Raw genomic sequence first — 18,911 nt, forward strand, 5'->3', positions numbered from 1 at the left:
GCCATGTGGACATTATACAATCAATTTGATAACGGATTAAATCGAAAGTGTACGTAGTCTCAGACTTTTCAGAATCAGACTTTTTGCTGTTGGTGAGCAGCAGAAATTGTGGAACATTTGAGCAGGGAAAAATCACTAGACCACAAGCCTACCTTTCTCACTCAGGTGTACCTCATTCATGCAGAGATGTTATTAATGGCTTAAGATGCATTCTTTGAGCTATAACTACAAATGCTTATTGTAAATGAATATTGCAGTGAACAAATGTTAACTGTAAGAATAAAATTTCCTTTTTGCCTGCCCTGATTTATTTGTTGTTCCCTGGAGTTATATTACGGTCTAATTGTAATTCAGTGCTGCACATACAGAGAGTAGAGGTCTTTAATACAGGCTGAATAGAAATATTCACATTATTGTTTTACTTTCAGTTTATTATAGTGTGCTTGGCAGAGACAAAACATGTTTTTATGGCAGCACAGTGAGAAGTTCAGAAGTTGTGGTTCCAGCTCTGCATTAATACTCGAATTTGAGGTGAAAATGATAATTGATGGTATGCTGAATTAACATTCTTAACAAATTTACGTTTCTTGCCCCATTTATGGTTGTCTGTCTTCATCAAATCTGATGCATGAACAGCAAATGCATTCAGATGGTGTCTCTGGATCCAACCCTGGTGCCAGTTTGTCCATGTGGAACAGCAAGCTTTCCGTGCGGCTGCTGAGAGCATGTGTTCTGCAAATGCTAATGTGTTGCTTTCTGCATGCCAGGCGGTTGTCAACAATGCAGCCACCAATAAATCATAAAATGGCTTCTATCACTTCACTGGTTTTTCTCATTCTCGGCATTGTCTCTTTCCTCTACAGGCTTTCTGGATTCAGTGCGACATGTCTGGTGCTCCTAACAAGCTTGTTGTTCTTGTGTTGTGCATATGGATATTCCTAATGCTCTTGGAACCCAGCCTTCAGAATGGGTAAGATGATTGCCTATAACTTTCCCTGAACTTCATATCTCCAGCTCCATATTTCACTGCATATTTCACAAGTGATACCCTAATTAATAAGGTTCTGTTACAGCAGTAGGGCTTCGGCAATCTGTGAAATGTCATTTGAGCCAGCTGCAGCTGGGTTTAAATTGCTTGGCAGAACCAAGGTGGGTTAGTTAGTTAGTTAGTTGCTTATTTTTTAGTGAAAGGGAAAGTAGTTTGTAACATCTCTCTACAACTTCACAACTAGAAGTGTGAGAAGTTGGGGACTTTGGTCGTATGTATCAGTCACTTTCACTGCATGAGCCACTCTTTATGATATACATTATTTCACTCTAGAGGAGCTTGAAAGATCTAGAAGTTTAGAGCTCATGTTGCCATATGAATCCTTTCCTTGCACTGACACAAAAACCCTGCGTTTACACTAGCTAGAGACAAACTTTGTACAGTTATATGTACATTCATTCATTCATTCATTCATTTTCTACCGCTTATCCGAACTACCTCGGGTCACGGGGAGCCTGTGCCTATCTCAGGCGTCATTGGGCATCAAGGCAGGATACATCCTGGACGGAGTGCCAACCCATCACAGGGCACACACACTCTCATTCACTGAAACCGGAGGAAACCCCCGAGGCACGGGGAGAACATGCAAACTCCACACACACAAGGTGGAGGTGGGAATCGAACCCCGACCCTGGAGGTGTGAGGCCAACGTGCTAACCACGAAGCCTCCATGCCCCCCCATTCAATTTATTTATAATACTGAATTTATTTGACAATTCATATTGTCTCAAAGCAGCTTTACAGAAGTGTATAAACAGAAAAAATATTTCAGTTTAAAATTAAATTAGTATATATTTATATCATCAAAATCATCATCATCATCATCATAATCTATCACTAATGAACAAGCCGGAGGCAAACGTGGCAAGGAAAAACTCTGTGAGGTGATATGAGGAAGAAACGTTGAGAGGAATCAGACTCAGAGGGGAACCCATCCTCATTTGGGTGACACTGGACAGGAAATAATGTAATGTCCTTCCTACAACAGTTTGTAGTTGAGTGAACTAATTGGTTAGTGCACCCAGTAGAGTTCACCACAGACCCAACACTAATTACTTCCTGCCAAAGTCTTCAAATGATTGCTGATGAAGACCCGACCATAAAGCTGGCTGATGCAACAATGGTTCAGAGATGGTGTAACAACGTATTCTAGCCTATCAAGTAAAATAGCATCTTCTATAGTGTCAAAAGCTGCATTAAAATCAAGTAATACCAGCAAGGAGACACAACCCTGATCAGAGGCTAGTAACATGTCATTTACAACTTTAACTAGTGCAGTCTCTGTTCCAACGTGAGGCCTAAATCCTGACTGGTACATTTAATGAATGTTATTCCTGTGCAGGTATGAGCATAACTGGTCTAGGATCTTGAGGATAAGAAGGCCTATAGTAGGACAGCTGACTTGGTTCAATTACAGCATTTGGCAGATGCCCTTATCCTGAGTGACTTATATTATCTCATTTTTTTTATACAGCTGAGCAATTGAGGGTTAAGGGCCTTGCTCAGGGGCCCAACAGTGGCAGATTGGTGGACCTGGGATCAAACTCACAACCTTCTAATTAGTAGCCCAACACCTTAACCAATAGGCTACCACATGCCACATGCCAGGGTCAATTACAGTTACAATCTATAGGGTGTCGTGAAACAGTGACTAAGTTGTCAGTTACCTGATCAAGTTACAAGTTCTGTGGGGTCATTATGAGTGGGTCCTATACTGATTAACCCCTACTGAATCTAAGATTGAAACAACTGCTGTTCTAACTTATCAAAATATATCAGAATATCAAAGTCTCCCACAATTAATGCTTTGTCTAAAGAAACAACAATGTTTGAAATGAAATCTGCAAACTCACAGAAGAATTCAGAATGTGGTCCTGGAGGTCTGTAAATAACAATTAGAGGACCTGACTCAGTAGACTTATTTTTTGTGGCTACATATGTTAGTATGAAGAACTTTCGAATGAGTTGAACATACGTCTATTTTCTTTCTTCATGCCTAGCCAGTAATCATGAATAACTGCAATACCTCCTCCCCTGCCTGTAAAACCTGGCTGATGTATATAACTATAATCGGGTGGACAAGCTTCATTTAATGTGACAAACTCATTTGGTTTAATCCATGTTTCTGTTAAGCATAGAACACTAAATTTCTGATTAGTAATCATTTCATTAAACAATACGTTCTTTAGATTCAAGTGATCTTATTCTCAAGTCCTATCTTCAGATCAAAGGTGCTGGCTGTGTATTCACTATGATATAATTTTATGCTAATACGGTTACTAATTAGTAACCAGTTGCTAATGCTTACTAATTAGCCGGTTCCTACTGCATACCAAGCCGTTTGCTATTGCTCATGTTTGATTTCCAGTGTTTGACTTTGTATTTTTGTTTCTGTTTTTTTTGCTTCTCTCACCTTGATTTGATTGCTCCGTGGTTTGCTTTATGGTTTGTTGATATCATTGTTGTCTTACATTCCACATTGTACCTGTGTTTGTTAATAAATCTCAATGAATGGATTCTATTCCTTCCTGCCTCATCACTACAGAATACTTCGCTTGATGAGAATTCAGTGGACTTACAGCGACTGCAAGCGTTCATAAACCAACAAGAAGAAATACTAGCGGCCTACGATCAACAACTGATCCATGCTCCAAGCGACTAATGAGCAACTCGCCAATTTAATTCAAAGCTGCGCTCCTCCCTGATAGATTTGACGGTTCAGCAGTGCAAGGGGTACTTATGTCAATGCAGTATCTATTTTGCACAACAATTGAAGTTATACCAAAGCGAGACAACACAATGAACATTTGTCATGTCACTCCTCATGGGCCAAGCATTAGAATGGCCATTGCCTGTATGGGACAGTGACCTTCAGGTACGGGGCTCGTTCTCCTATTTCTTCCACAAATAGGGGATAAGTGGGGGAAGGGATGTCTCCGTCCAGCTCCTGCAAATGAAACAGGGCACTAACACCACAGCTAGCTATGGCATTAGCTTCCACACTCAGAGTGGCCACTGTAAACAACCAGCCATTGGAGATGGCAACATTACCCAACAAATTGTCCCCTGCAACTCCTAGTTGGACTGTACGTTATCTCCTCCCATCAGAACGCTACTCACGGCTAATCCTTGTAGTCCTAATGGAATGACCACTGTCTACAGGTGAAACTTCCTTGCCAGCTCACCTCTGTCGAAACCTGAGTACCTAAGAGGCCCTGGACATCCCTCCCAAATATCAATAATTAATGGAGGTGTTTAGCAAGGACAGGGCCTCCCAATTATCTCTTCACTGTCCTTGGGACTGTTCCTTCCAACAACCTAAGAGCAAAGTTTACCCCTTGTCTGTTCCTTAGAACCAATCAATGGATGAGAACATCAAAGAGGCAGTGGATGCAGGTTTCATCCAACCATCCACTTCCCCACCGCAGCTGGTTTCTTGGAGAAACCATGCATGGAGAAAAAGGATGGTGGCCTGTGCCCCTGCGTTGACTACCGAGGCCTAAATTCGGATAACCTTATACCATTCTATTGGTCCCACCTGCCCTAGAACAGCTCTTTTTATATAGTTAGTCCTGCACAATGCCTAGGGGAATAAAGGGGATGAATAGAAGATTGCATTCATTACCACTAGGGACACTAGGAGTACTTAGACATGCCATATGGACTAACTAATGCATCCACATTTTCAAGTCATTTATCAGTGAAATCTTTTGAGACCTCCTGAACCAGTATGTCATCGCCTACATAGATGACATTCTGATCTACTCTAAGAATAGTGAACGCCACACTTACCAAGTATGCACTGTCCTGTCATATCTCCTGCAAAAGCAGTTAAATGTCAAAGCGGATAAGTGTGAATTTCATACTTCATACGTACTTCTACATTGTTTCTAAGCTACATCGTCAGCTCTCGGGGTGGTGATGAATACAGTACAAGCAAGGTCAATGAAGTTACCAGAAGGCCCACAACCATCAAAGTAATGCAGTTTTCCTGGGGTTTGCCAAGTTCTATCGGAGCACAGTTGCCACTCTGCTAACTTCACTGTTAATAGGGTAACCCAAAAGGCTCCTATTGAATGAGGTCACCCAACTAGCCTTTGAGAACCTCAAGGAATGATTCATCACAGCTCCTATTGTAAAACACCTCGACCCACAGTGACCCTTTGTGCTAGTGGCTGATGCCTGGCAAAGGTCGAACTGTGCTGTAGTCCTCTCCCAACATTATGGCACCCCTGGTAAACTATTCCCCTTTGCATACCTTTCTTGTAAACTCACCCCAGCCAAACCAAATTATGATGTGTGAAAATAGGAGCTGCTATCCATCAAGGCTGAACTGGAGAGACTGGTGGAGACTACAGTGGAGACACTGCCTCGAGGGAGCATGACATCCATTCCAAGCCATCACGGGTCATAAAGTAAGATGTGCCCGGTTTTTTAATAGCTTTTAATTTACCTTTACCATCCACCCACGCAACAACTATACCAAGGCAGACGCTTTCTCAGCCCAGAACCGAAACTCCTTCCTTCAGTTATCCTTGCACCTATTCTATGGGAGCTAATGGAAGAATTCAAACGGCCCAACTGGCAGACCCACTCACCCAGTGTTCTCAGGTCCAGGAATATGTCCCTCAACCCTTATGATGAAAAACCATGCAATGGGTCCATGACAGCCCCTCAAAAGGCCACACAGGATGACATCAAACCACCACCGTTGTACAGAAAGCCTTCTGGTAGCCTTCACTTTGCTCTGAGAGTTCGTCAACACTTCCTCGACCGGCGCTCAAACCCATGCGCTATGCCAGCAAACATATAGGAGAACTCTCATCAAACATCCAGTTTTCAGACAAATATTTGAATTAATTTTAAACACATTTTGAAGAAAACTAAATCATATAAAGTAGAAAATCGAGTGCTATACGTTATTATTTTTTTACCTGAACTACAGAACACTATGATACAAATATTAGGATCCTTCAGTGATCTAAAGAGGTAATATTTTTGAGGAGGTTGAACCATGTTACACCATGTTAAAATGACAGCAGGGAGAGGACACGACATTTTATTCAGAAACAGAAGGATTCTTCTCACACTTCTCATTTCATTTTCAAAGGAGATTTGTGAATAAAAAATGCTGGAAATGGTGCAGTGTGCTGTTGTCACTCTGGTAACAAGAGATTTAAGGAAGAAATATACTTTACAAACATAGTCCAATTTTTTTCTACCTATCCCAGCCTGGGTTCAGAGAGCAGGGTCAGCCATATTCCCTGGAGCAGAGAGGATTAAGGGCCATGCTCAATGGCCCAACAGTGGCAGCGTGGTGTTGCTGGGGCTTAAACCCCCTGATGAGTAACCCAGAGCCTTAACCATTGAGCCACAGCTGCCCCGATTTCTTTTCCCAAAGTTAAAAGCAAGAAAAGTTTCATTATTGGATTAATGTGGATAAACATGTTGTGTTTTTCCTTTTGTAAGCAGTTCACTTAAAAACATGGGCTCATTATTCCCTTGCAAATAATTAAAACAAAAACGAATAAAAAAAGAATAACCAAAATGATTAAAAAAAGAGTCCTTATGAAATATATTTTTTATATCTTTTAAGTATGGGAACAACATATTCTTGATTAAGTTGACCCATTTCTACTGCCTCAGAAGGTGTTCGATTTAAAGGAATTTATCAGAGTGAAAAACCCCAGAGACAAAACATCCGTCGAGTCAATCATGACCAGGAGTCTTGGAGCAAAGCTGGCATTGTTCTCTTGGTTTATGGCAACAACATGTTTGTAGTTGTGGTGTAACAGGGGAGAGCTGTCTGGAGGGTGAGCAAAAAAGAAAATTTCCTACTGGTACTTCCACTGCACGGTGCTTTTTAATTGTAATTTCAGTCTCTGTGGACATGCATGAGTATAGACCAATATTTTAAATGGTTTTCCCTTAATGCAGTTATGTGAAGACATTCTGAAAATCGGGGTAGCAAATGTAGAGAAATTGCTACAAGGCAGCTAGCATTAAGGTTACTACTGTTTTGATTGTGGAAGGAGAAAAACACATTCCACCGTGGCTTAGAGGAGATTAAACATAATCAACGTTATTTGGATGGCATCGTGTTTTTCTCTGTAAATGTTATAATGTGTTCCATAGATAAATACAGTAAGCATAAGGAAGTTTGAGTGATAGCCATTTTCAGTGACTTTCCTAAACTCTCCACTCTCCACTCAGTCTCCACTCTGTCTCTACCAGCTGACATTTCAAAGATGCTGATAGAGATGAGATAATAATAACCTACACCACAAACCCCTTCATCCCTTGCGCCGTATCCTTGGCATTCCAGGCTTCATAGGTACTGGCATTAAAGCCTCTGGAGCCGTGTTCCTCTGTGAGTACATCATTCAAACATGTCTAAATGACTGCTGACACTTCCTTATTGATTGTGGAGCCATGGAATTAATGTTTTCTGGAGGCAGAAAAAAATTCCACAGTTGGTTTACTGTGCATGCTAACAAGGTGACCTTAATCACTCTGAAGGCAGAGAAGGCTGACATGTGCATTCCGACCATGCCAAGTACCTCGTCGCCGGCACAAAGTATCATCAGACTTCACCTTTGTGTTGCTTTCTGCTTCATCTTGTGCTTTATCATGATACCCTTTAGGAACATGAGCAGAAGACTTTTTCCTCAAACATCAAGTCATCCATAAGCATTGCCTGTTTTTCTAACTTTTCTTTCCACTAATATCCTCATCTCCACAATGCAGGCAGGATACTTTGCTAATGGATGAAGTTGTCCCGAGACAAATTTCTTGTCTTTGTCCTTACAAATACTCAGGGGACACTCGTTTTCCAATATCACAACTTGATTAAACAATTCATCTCCACAATCCATCTTTTACATATGAATGCACCTGCTTAACCGTGCCTGATACCTCTCCCCACACATACACGCTCATTATCTCCACCCTTTAAAACACAATCTCAGGTTAATGAGCATGGACAGCTTGAGCCTCTTTCGTTGTCTGTTTTGTTTGGGATCAGTCTCAGCACCCCTGGCTAAAGTGACAAAAAATCAATGGCAACAAAGGGGAGAGTGCCCCTCCACTCCTGCCATCCTGTCATATAGATTGCTCATTGACTTCTCTCTTTCTCTCCTCTACTACTACTCCTAATCCCAGGCATCAGGTGACCTAGGCAACAAATATCAGTCTCTTTACAGTAATCACAATGCTGTCATGTTTTGTGCGTTACAGGGTTGTGGAAGAAAGTAGTTGTATTTGGTAAGGTTATACGATGACAGGTGAAAGCAATACCTAGGTATTATAAATATAATGAGAAACAAGACATTTTGTATTGTTAAATCTAAACTTCAGAATGCTGACAGTAACTCAAACTTTCTGGGGATTAGTAATTAGATTAACTTTAATTTGAGCCTAAAATAGTCTTGTTTAATATTGATTCAAGGAGTGGAGGGGAGTGTGTAATAATGTAATGAGCTGTGTAGTCAGGAACTGCTTACAGGTTTACAGGTAATTCTGCAGTCAGTTTTGTTTGTATAAAACTAAATAAATTTGGGAAGAGAGGTTTAATACTGTAACCAAAATGTACTACTGATTCATCATATACAGAGAATTAATAAGTAAATAATTAAATGTGTACATTCTTCCCAAAATTAGTTGAAATATTGAAAGTCATATTTTGACATTACTGTATATTTCAGTGCTCCTATGTACAATGCCTCACTAGATATCATGACAGTCTAACGATTAAATGATAATGATTAAATCTAACTTCACACAAGCCTAGCCAACACCTATTAGTTGAACATGTACAGTATGCCACCTCACTGCTTTCCCTGCACTGATATACTTTATCTCTGTGGCAGTGAAAATGCAGGGATTTCAATACATCATTTCTACCTCTATCGTGATTCGTGACTATGTTGTGATATATGCAACCTCTGCAGAGATTACCCTGTAAATCACCTCATATTTTTTGTGACAGAACCCACAGCAGCACTATGCTTACTAGCTGAGTAATAGCGCTGTCGACTTCAGACCTCCTAATTCACTAATAGTTCCAGTGGGCCGCTATGGGAGCAGGGTCTGATTATGCTCTCCCCTGACTCTACAGGGGGCACGCCGCGGGCCAAATACTGAGAACTCAATATGAAAAACTCATATGGCCATGCAATTTCTGAGCTCTTCCATTAAAGAAGAATGAGTCAGACTCCAGATTTTTTCCCCCCGCCATAGCAGAAAATCAAAAATGGGATGGAAATATTCTTCATTATCTAATTCTATCAAGGACTTCGGCTATATTTATCATGCAAATGACCCTTTTTAATTTTAATGCATTATTAAAAGAGTGTGTTTCATTCATTGTACATATTCTCCTAAGCTCATTCAGAGCCGTATAAATGTTCAGTGGAGCCAAGGAGGACCTGTCAAAATTGGAATTTCAGCTTTGGATGTTTTAATCCTCCCTACTGATTTGCCTCTAAATCGCACCATGGGAAAATCACAAGTTTTTATAACGGTCGCTCTGTCAGTACATTTTAATTCTGGTTGCTTTTTTGCATCTCCAATCAACTCTGACAATTTTCCTTTTTATTCTGCATCCTGTCAGGATGCTTTGGAAGAAGGGTTGCATTATATGTGCGGTACTTCCTTTTGTCGCGTCTCAGGATAGATCGATAGTTCGTTCTTCGGCCAACAGGATATTATAATTTTAGTTAGAAATGCAGTCATAAAGCTACTTTAAGCTACATTTAACTCGTTATTTTAAAACCTAGAAAACACAATTATGCACAGCGGAATGCTGTTTTTTTTTTTTTTTTTCCAGCAGCAAAGCTGGTATACTACAGTAGGTCAGCATGCTCTCAATATTTGTATCCAACAATTGGCAACAACAACCATTACCAATACAAATACAGTTTGGAGCTCTTATTGAACACCATGTAACTTGACCTGTCAATATTTACCAAAACATCTAGGGTTTTAGACTCACTAACAACCTGAAGTTAGTTTGGTGAGCAGACTGGTAAACTAACTGTTTGCAAACTAGCTTGCATTTATCAATAGTAGACATTAGTTACAGTAGATTTCAGTCTGAGAGCCTCGATTTATATCATATCATATTCCTAGCTATTTATTTTAATACTTGCTAAACCTATTATTCGCAAGTCTATGTCCTGATTGGATCAGAAACAAGCTATGGGAAGCTCATTGTTTCTGTGTCTGTGCATAATTCAAGAAGGATTTCTTATAGCGTGCTGCAGAGTACTGCGAGTTTAGACAGCCGTGCTTTCTAATTCGGAGAATGGTGATGGAAAAAACACACACTGTGTTATCAGTCGAGACAGGATGGCACTGACTGAGCAGGTGCAGGCTTAGTTATCTGTCCACTGAAAAAAAAACCCTCAGGTTGATTGCCATGCTGAATTGGCTTACACAAATCTGTGAACCCGTAACTGTATTGAAAGCACAGAAGAACAGTCAGCCTTCCTATCATGTAATTCTGTAAAACCTTCAGAATCGGTTCCTTTGAACAACATTATTTAGCGCATTATTTAACATTAGCAGGCAACAAATTGCATGAGTAATACACAAGCAATATAAGTAGTTTCAATAAAGGAACTAACACTTTAATAAACTGATTTATTATTAAGTAGCATTCTGCACTATAAATGCAAAATCTTTGTGGACACCTTAGGACACCCTTATGTGTGCTTGTTGAACATCTTATTCGAGGTGTAGACTTTCTTTGTAATAATAAGCTTCCCTCTTCTTGGAAGGCTTCCTACTACATGTTGGAGCATGGCTGTGGGGATTTTTGTCCATTCAACCACAAGAGCATTAGTGAGATCAGGCACTGATGTTGGGCCTGTGGTGCAGTTCATCCTAAATTTGTGGTGTGAGGGTATACACCGAGAGCATCACAGAAAACAAACGTCTTGTGACGAGAAAGGCTACTCGCTTGAACGATTCCGGTATGAACGTATGCAAGAAACTGATGCATATTATTTTGCAAATCTGCATTCACAAATGTGGCATATGGAATTGTGCATTCAAGCCACAGTTAATAAGGAATCTTTGTAAGGCAGACCTCTGGTTATATGCTCCAAGCAAGACTAGAATCGGTCATGGGAGTGGATTTGAACATTTACACCAGTATTATATTAATCTTATAATGAGACATATTTGATAAATGTGCCTATTTAAGACATTTGTTCAGTGTATGATAAAACACAGATGAGCTCACTGGAAAAGAAAATAAGTTCTGCGGTAACCTTTTAGAAACAGAAGATTCAGAGATTAGTCAGTTTTCAAGCAGCAGTGCTATAGCTGTACACACATCCTGCATAATAATTATAAAGCTAAACGTAGTGAATATCATACAAAGACAGAGCAACCTTTAATGCTCAAAAAGGATCAAAAACAAACCTAGTGTTTTTAAGTATTGAACATCCAGCCTTAGAATAATTACCTTCATAATATTTTGGTCTTGGAAAATGAATAATGTTTTTATACATTAACGTTTTATTTTTTAATATTATAAAGTTTGCAAGAATCATTACATGTTGTCACAAACGGGATGGAGGAAGACAGACCCATAAGTAGGATAGCTTCAATTAAATAGGTTTAATAACTAAAATACATAGAACAGGAACAAAGACGAAAACTACACAGGACAAAGGCTAAGAGTGACATCGGCAACGCAGCACGGTTAAATAGACATGACGTTTAACAATAGGGAACAGGTGTGCAGAGACGGGGAGGAGTAAACAAGGGCGGGGCAGACACGTGACACGGAACATAAACATAAGCACATGGACAAAAGTCCGGGCTGAACCGTAACACGTTTGCTGATGCAATGCCTTGGGGTAAATATCTCAGTTTGAGATGCTAATGTAATGCAGCAGAGATACTTCAAAACAATAAAAAAAAAAAAAAAAGATGTTTCAATGATTATTTCATATTGTGAACTGAATATTGAAAAGTCAATACCAATTTGATACCCAGAACTGAGTATGCTCATCTTACAGTACATGTCTGAGACCTTTAACGTGCATTTATAGTGAATTCCATGTAAGGGCATCTAACATCATGGTTTAGTAGTGGCTAGTCATCATGACATACAGTACTTATTTTAACACTTAATCTACATTGTGAATTTGTTCTCATAGCATTTTTTTTCTAACCTGCTGCACATTATGGTATGCAGGTGGTGTCAGGCCCCAGATTGAGCCCTTGTGGGTTTCATATCACAGGCATTATCAGATCTAGATTGCTTTGGAAGCACTGGAAGTGACTCTAACTTTGTGATCTAAATCCCTTGGCATGGCATAGCAGTTGTGCACTCAGCAGATTAGAGCAGAGCTACAACACTGATCAGTATGATAGAGCTGGACTTAACACCAATGTACAAGAGTTAAAGACTGGTGTGGGATTTTAGATCACTACACTCACAAAGCTGCAAAGATGTGGACTGAGTTGGAAACTGGTTTGCATTTTAATCGCATGTATGCTAAAACAAATTGAATGAATAGTATACATATACTATACATACATTCTGTATGCCTTGTATGCTCATGTTAAGGGGAGATTCCAATGTCCACATGCTGTTTTGTAGCACATTATTGGTGGTAATGTGGTGGCTAGGGATGCACTTATTTCCAGGGATTTCAGAACAGCGTAACAGATATTGCGTCATCGGGTAGGCGTGGCCTATTTGATAATCTAACCCTAACATAGTTTTTGGTTGTTTATTTGTTTTTGAACATAGCTTAACTGTAAAATAATAAAGCATAATAGATATAAAATACAGTCCTTATTATTGGCACCCTTCATGTTTTGCATAACTGAGTGAATGTCAGAAATACAGTAAATGGAAATGTGCCAAATTTATATCAGCAGGATCTTTTATTTGGAGGTCCAAAGTAATTTAACAGAGACAATTGTTATTTCAACATAGATATTGTAATTCCAAAGGAAAAAACAGAAAACCAGCATATGCACTAATATTGGCACCCCTCCTTAATATTTGGTTGCACACCCTTTGGCAGCGATGACAGCGTCCAAACGTTTCTTATATCCATCTTTAAGCTTCTTGCACTTCTCGGGTGGTATTTCCTCCCACACTTCCTTTGCAATATGCTCAAGCTCTTGAACATTTGCAGGGTTCCTTTCACCAATGACAGATTTCAGCTTCCCCAAAGATTTTCAATTGGATTGAGATCAGGACTCATTGCTGGCCATTTTAAAACAGTCCATTTTTTCTCTTTCAACCTGCGTGCTTTTGGAGGTGTGTTTTTGGTCTTTATCTTGCTGGAGAACCCATGATCTTCGCCTCAAACCAAGTTTCCTTACACTTGGCAAGACATTTTGCTCTAGAATTGCTTGATAATCTTCTGATTCCATGATGCCTGTGATACGGTCAAGGCCTCCAGTACCAGATGCAGCAAAGCAGCCCCACAGCATTGTGGATCCTCCACCATGCTTGACTGTTGGTATGGTGTTCTTTTCCTTAAAGGCTTCATTGCGCCGTCTGTAAACATACTGTTTATGTGCATTACCAAAAAGCTCCACTTTTGTTTCATCTGTCCATAAAACATTGTCCCAGAAGGCTTGAGGTTTGTCCAGGTTCTCTTTCTTGAAGATCAATCGTTCCTTTTTATGTCTTTTCTTCAGCAATGGGGTCTTTCTTGGCTTCCTCCCATAAAGCCCCCCTTTGTTTAGTGTGCAGCGTATAGTACTTGTTGAAACAATTACACCAGACTGCTCCAGGTTGGTCTTCAGGTCTTTAGATGTTTGACGTGGAGTTTTTCCACCATTCGCACCAACCTTCAAAGACTTCTGTCATCAATTTTTCTCTTTCCTTTCCCCCACATCCAGGGAGGTTCTTGACAGTTCCATGCCTAGAAAACTTCTTAATAACGTTACACACCGTTGAAACAGGGATACCAAGGTGTTTGGAGATGGCTTTATACCCTTTAGAGGTCTTGTGCTTGCAAATAATAGCATTTCTGGTGTCCTCAAATAGCGCCTTTGTCTTTACCATTATCACACATGAAGAGGGAATAACAGGTGGCTTTTTAAAACACCAAAATTATCATTCATTGGCTAATTCATGTCACATGGGTGGAGGCAATTCATCACAGGTGATCCTCATTTGTGATTTGCAAAGGGTGAGCCAAATTGGGTTTCCATACTGATTTGCAGCAAAGGGTTCCAATACTATTGACCATCTATGTTTTCCTCATAATGTTTATCATTTGCTGTTTTGTATCAAACACAAGCTATATGTAGTAATATGTTGTTTCACTTGATAAATTTCCTTCATTAGATATTCCACAATATGTACATAAACTTCATGGGTGCCAATAATGGTGAGCAGGACTGTATAAAATCTACCTGTATGACTGTTTTGTCTTTATTATCCATCGTACATATGTAGGTATGCTCTTTTTTTTTTGAAAGATGGCGTTTTTCCAAGACCTCCAGAAACACGCTCACTTTACGTTGTGGTAACGAAACCCCTGGAATTTAGTGAATGCCGTGGTGGCTACGTATAATGAAAAAGGATGTATTTTATTTGTAATTGATATTGTTGTAAATGTAACTTTCATTTGTTTTTCTTTGTGTTTTTCACCTCTATTTGTGGTCAAATGATCATTATATTTTGGAGGTTTGTTGACTATTTCCTTTCCCCCGACCACTTATTCAGATGCATTTCAATATTCAAGATTTAATTGGATTGCAATTAGACTTCAGCAGATTGTTTTCTGCTGAGCTTTGCTATTCGGGAAGATTACAATCGTATATACAAAATGAAACTGGGTGGCTTTGAGTCATTGTTCTGTTTTCAAAATACATTTTTTAGTCCTTATAAGTCATTGACATAGAGATTAGGAATAAAGGATGGATGTGAAGGGCACAAGATAAGAAGGAAGTTGATGGGGGGGAAAAAGCTAGAATGTTAGAGAGAGAAATTCTTGTGTGCTTCATTTAATAGCATTGAAGAGACTGTGAGAGAAGATGTTGAGAGGGTTTTGTGGTGTGGGGGGTGTGGGGAGAAAGTCAATTTTTTTATTTGCACTGGTGATGTGGTGGTAATGAAGAGGAATGAAACAGCTGCCACTACGGCCGGCCCGCTGTCCGTTAGCTCCTCCGCCATGGAATGAAGCAAAAACCCAATGCCTTGACACACCTCTCATGAAACCAGATGGGGACACATATGTCTCATGTCTGGCAGTGCACAGCTTTATTTATGCTCACTGCAGTATCTCGGAACTGACCGTGTCCCCGTGGGGATCCCAATCTACTCTTTAGTTTGTCCTAAATATCGATTGTGGTGGTTTTTCTCTTTTTTCTTTTTTGGTGATATATGGTAAACTCCTTTGACATAGAGTATTTAATTTCTCACCAAAAGGCTCTAACTTTTTTCATCAGGTTTAATGAACAGAGGCACAAAATGCTATAATTCAATTGAAACCATGAATCTAAATGCAAGCCATGCCTATTAATTCTACATCATGCACATACAATCACATACCCTCACACATAGGGCTAATTTAGCAGAACTGGGACACTAGGAGGACAACACATATGGGATACTTTTGAAGAAGTCTACATTAATCATAAACTTACTTGATTTGTAATACTATATGATATTGTTGAAGAAGCAAGTCAAGAATTTGTAATGCTTTACTGGACCTTATAGGAATGTTTTGGCATGAATAGACTATGAATATTTCACTATTCTCACTAGTGGTATTGCATAAACATGGTAGATATCCTGGGAAGTCTTATGATCATGCTAATAAACTCCCTATTTGTGTTATAAATGTTGCATAATTCAAAAGCAGTCAAACTGACATTAGCTCTTCTTGTGGTTTCCTTGGCTCTGCCCCCACACACAAATGTAAGGAGTCATACTGTGTGCGTCCTTGTCAGGGGAGAAGCCTACATGTTTGGTTACTTATTAAAGTCACTAGGTCTCTTTGCTAAGAGACAGCATTGATTGGTCACTGCCTAGTAAACCAGAGGAAAAGAAGGACTTCTACAGATATTTTTTTTTTTACAGATATATTGTCCTTATGCTGTATGTATTGTGAAAACCAGTAATTGGCAGTTAATTAATGTGTATCAACATGTCTGGCCCTGACTCTAATACTAATATCAATTGCCTCTTGCTTCTGAACAATACAATTCAATTTAAATTTATTGATTTAGGACATTTAAAACATCGACATTGCCTTAAGAAACATAATACAAAAAGTTTAATATTATACAAAGATTCATATAATACAAAAGTTCTAGATTAATATTACTCATATTTAAATGTGTTTGTATTTATCCCCAATGAGCAAGCCTGAGGTGACTGAGGTGACTGAGGTGACTCAGTCAACAAGGCCGAGCTTTTTGAGAAACGTTACCGTATAAAATGTATGAGGTCATCTCACGAAATATCAGTCTCAGCAGCTGCATGTCAATAGAAGACCTTGATTGTGAATGCGTGTGAGATTTAATTTACTGGTACACGTGCCCCATGGCAAGGTCGGCATGCGGTAATACAAATGAAAACAAACAGAAGTGCAGCTTTTCAACTGAATGGCCCAAACTTGGAGCTGCCTTAAAGTAAAGGTCACTGGGGCTGTGTGTTGAACACTAAGGACAGTGAGAATGGACAGAAGAGAGAACACACGAAAACTGAAAGCTCTGAAGATACCCTGTCTGGATAAAAAAAAAATCAACAGTTCCAACACAGTGGTACATGATTGTTCAGATAACTTAGGTTTCCTGCCTTTTTTAAGGCATCTCATAGTGTACACGAATGATAATGAATAATAACTTTTAATTGGCTAGCATCTCTTTCGGGATCCCTACCTGTGGGGTGATGAATGCTTCACATTTTTTTTACGCAGTCCTCAAAAACAAGGTGGTACCCTCATGCTGACCGGTTCTTGAATTCTTTTGCTGTAAGTGCCTGGAGGACTTTGGACTACAGAGCCTCTGAGATCCACTTCCATCTGTGAAGATTCGTTCACCTTCATTTGAAAAAGCCAGAGCAGAAAATTCTCAGCTGGAGCACCTCTGCCTTATTTTTCTTAGAGTCAGCATGGGTCTTGACTAGGGTTGGGTATCAAAAGAAATTTTCCGGTTCCAATTCCGGTTCCAGTTCTGCCTTACGATTCCCGGTTCTGATTCCGATTCCATAATAAAATAAATGTGACAAAGTGATTACGCACCAACGAGTCCATACTAGGGCAGTTAAGTCAAATTACTCCAGCTTCTTTGTCTTCAAGAAGCGCTTTGTGTATGTTGCTGTCTATTGTCTGTCTTATTGTCTAGGACTAGGGCAAGAAGAAGATATACTGTATAAAGACTAGGGTCTTTTCTTCTTTATCTTGGAACGACGGAGCCGATCAAGTGCATTATGAGCGAATGCTTTTTGAAATCTCTCGTTGGCTTTATTTCAGGCTGGAATTCCGCATCTGCAGAGGCAGTGAGTCAGCTTCGGTCATGGAGGTTGCAGGGTAAGTTAGTGGAAAAGGAACGAGAGACGGTGAGCCCTTTTTCTCGTTCTCTTCGCTAACTCTGATATCTTTGCTTCGACCCCAGGAGCTCACTTTGCGATTTCTCCCGACTTGAATGAAGAACTATTATCATGCGTTGTTGTTAAGCATAATCCGCGCTTGGTTGGCTGTACTACAATGAGCGATTGCTTTTCGCATCTCCGCTCTCACTGGCTGCATTCTTGATGTGGCCAAGGCTCTGTCTGTATGCCTTTCCCACGGTAGCTCTGCTCCCGCAAGTGCTAACCAGAGACTGAGGCAACCTTCTTCAAGTTGCTCCTTGTTGGCCCTATCGAGTTTGGTTCAGAGGATCTAGTCTACCCTCCTAGATGGCACTCCAGCACCACCACAATGAGCACTGAAGCCCCTCAAACCTGCGTGCTCAGTCCACTGCTGTTCACGCTGCTGACTCACGACTGTGCAGCAATGCAAAGATCGAAACATATTATAAGTTCGCTGATGACACGACCGTGGTGGCAGCAGCTAACTGCCTGGTGTAGAGCCAACAACCTGTTTCTAAATGCTGATAAAACCAGAGATGGTTGTTGACTTCCGGAGAGCACAGAGCGACCACTCTTCGCTGAACATCGATGAATCATCTGTAGAGATCATCAAGAGCACCAAATTTCACCTTGTCACTCAACACCAGCTCCATCACCAAGAAAGCCCAGCAGCGTCTCTACTTCTTATGAAATCTGAGAAAGGCACATCACCTTCCCCCATCCTGACTACTTTTTACAGAGGGAACATTGAGAGCATCCTGAGCAACTGCATCACTGTCTGGTTTGGGAACTCCACCATCTTGGATTGCAAAATCCTGCAGTGGATAGTGAGGACAGCTGAGAAGATCATTGGAGTCTCTCTTCCCTTTATCATGGACATGTACACCACACGCTGCATCCGCAAAGCCAACAGCATTGTGGATGACCCCACACACCCCTCACACACACTCTTCACACTCGCAGCATTCGGGCCCTCACGACCAGACTGTGTTACAGTTTCTTACCACAAGCCAACAGACTCCTTAATAACTGAACTGAACTGTACTGAGTACAACACACACACGCATATATAAACTATATGGACTGCACAGACCTACAATATACACACACTTCCAATATACTGTATATCCATCAAACCGTTTACATGCTGTTGTTGCACACTGTATTTTTGCTCTTTGCACATGCTGTCTCACATTTCAGTCATTTGCTGTTTTGCACAATCCTTTACAATATCTCATGTAACTGCTGCTATAATACTGTGTTCGTTCCAGTATTTCTGCACATGCAGTATTTACACTG

At 40.2% G+C, this 18,911-nt stretch overlaps 1 protein-coding gene across 1 annotated transcript in view; it reads left to right on the forward strand.

The window, feature by feature from the left end:
* The window catches only part of LOC132859680 (gamma-aminobutyric acid receptor subunit alpha-3-like), a 104,101-nt gene that overhangs the window by 19,592 nt on the left and 65,598 nt on the right, over window positions 1-18,911 (forward strand). Inside the window, exon 2 of the mRNA XM_060890519.1 lies at window positions 864-970. Within this exon, the coding sequence (XP_060746502.1) occupies window positions 885-970 (86 nt within the window). The 5' untranslated portion in view covers window positions 864-884. The remainder of the gene's footprint in view (window positions 1-863; window positions 971-18,911) is intronic.

The sequence above is a fragment of the Tachysurus vachellii genome, chromosome 17 (assembly GCF_030014155.1).
Source record: "Tachysurus vachellii isolate PV-2020 chromosome 17, HZAU_Pvac_v1, whole genome shotgun sequence".
NCBI lineage: Eukaryota > Metazoa > Chordata > Actinopteri > Siluriformes > Bagridae > Tachysurus > Tachysurus vachellii.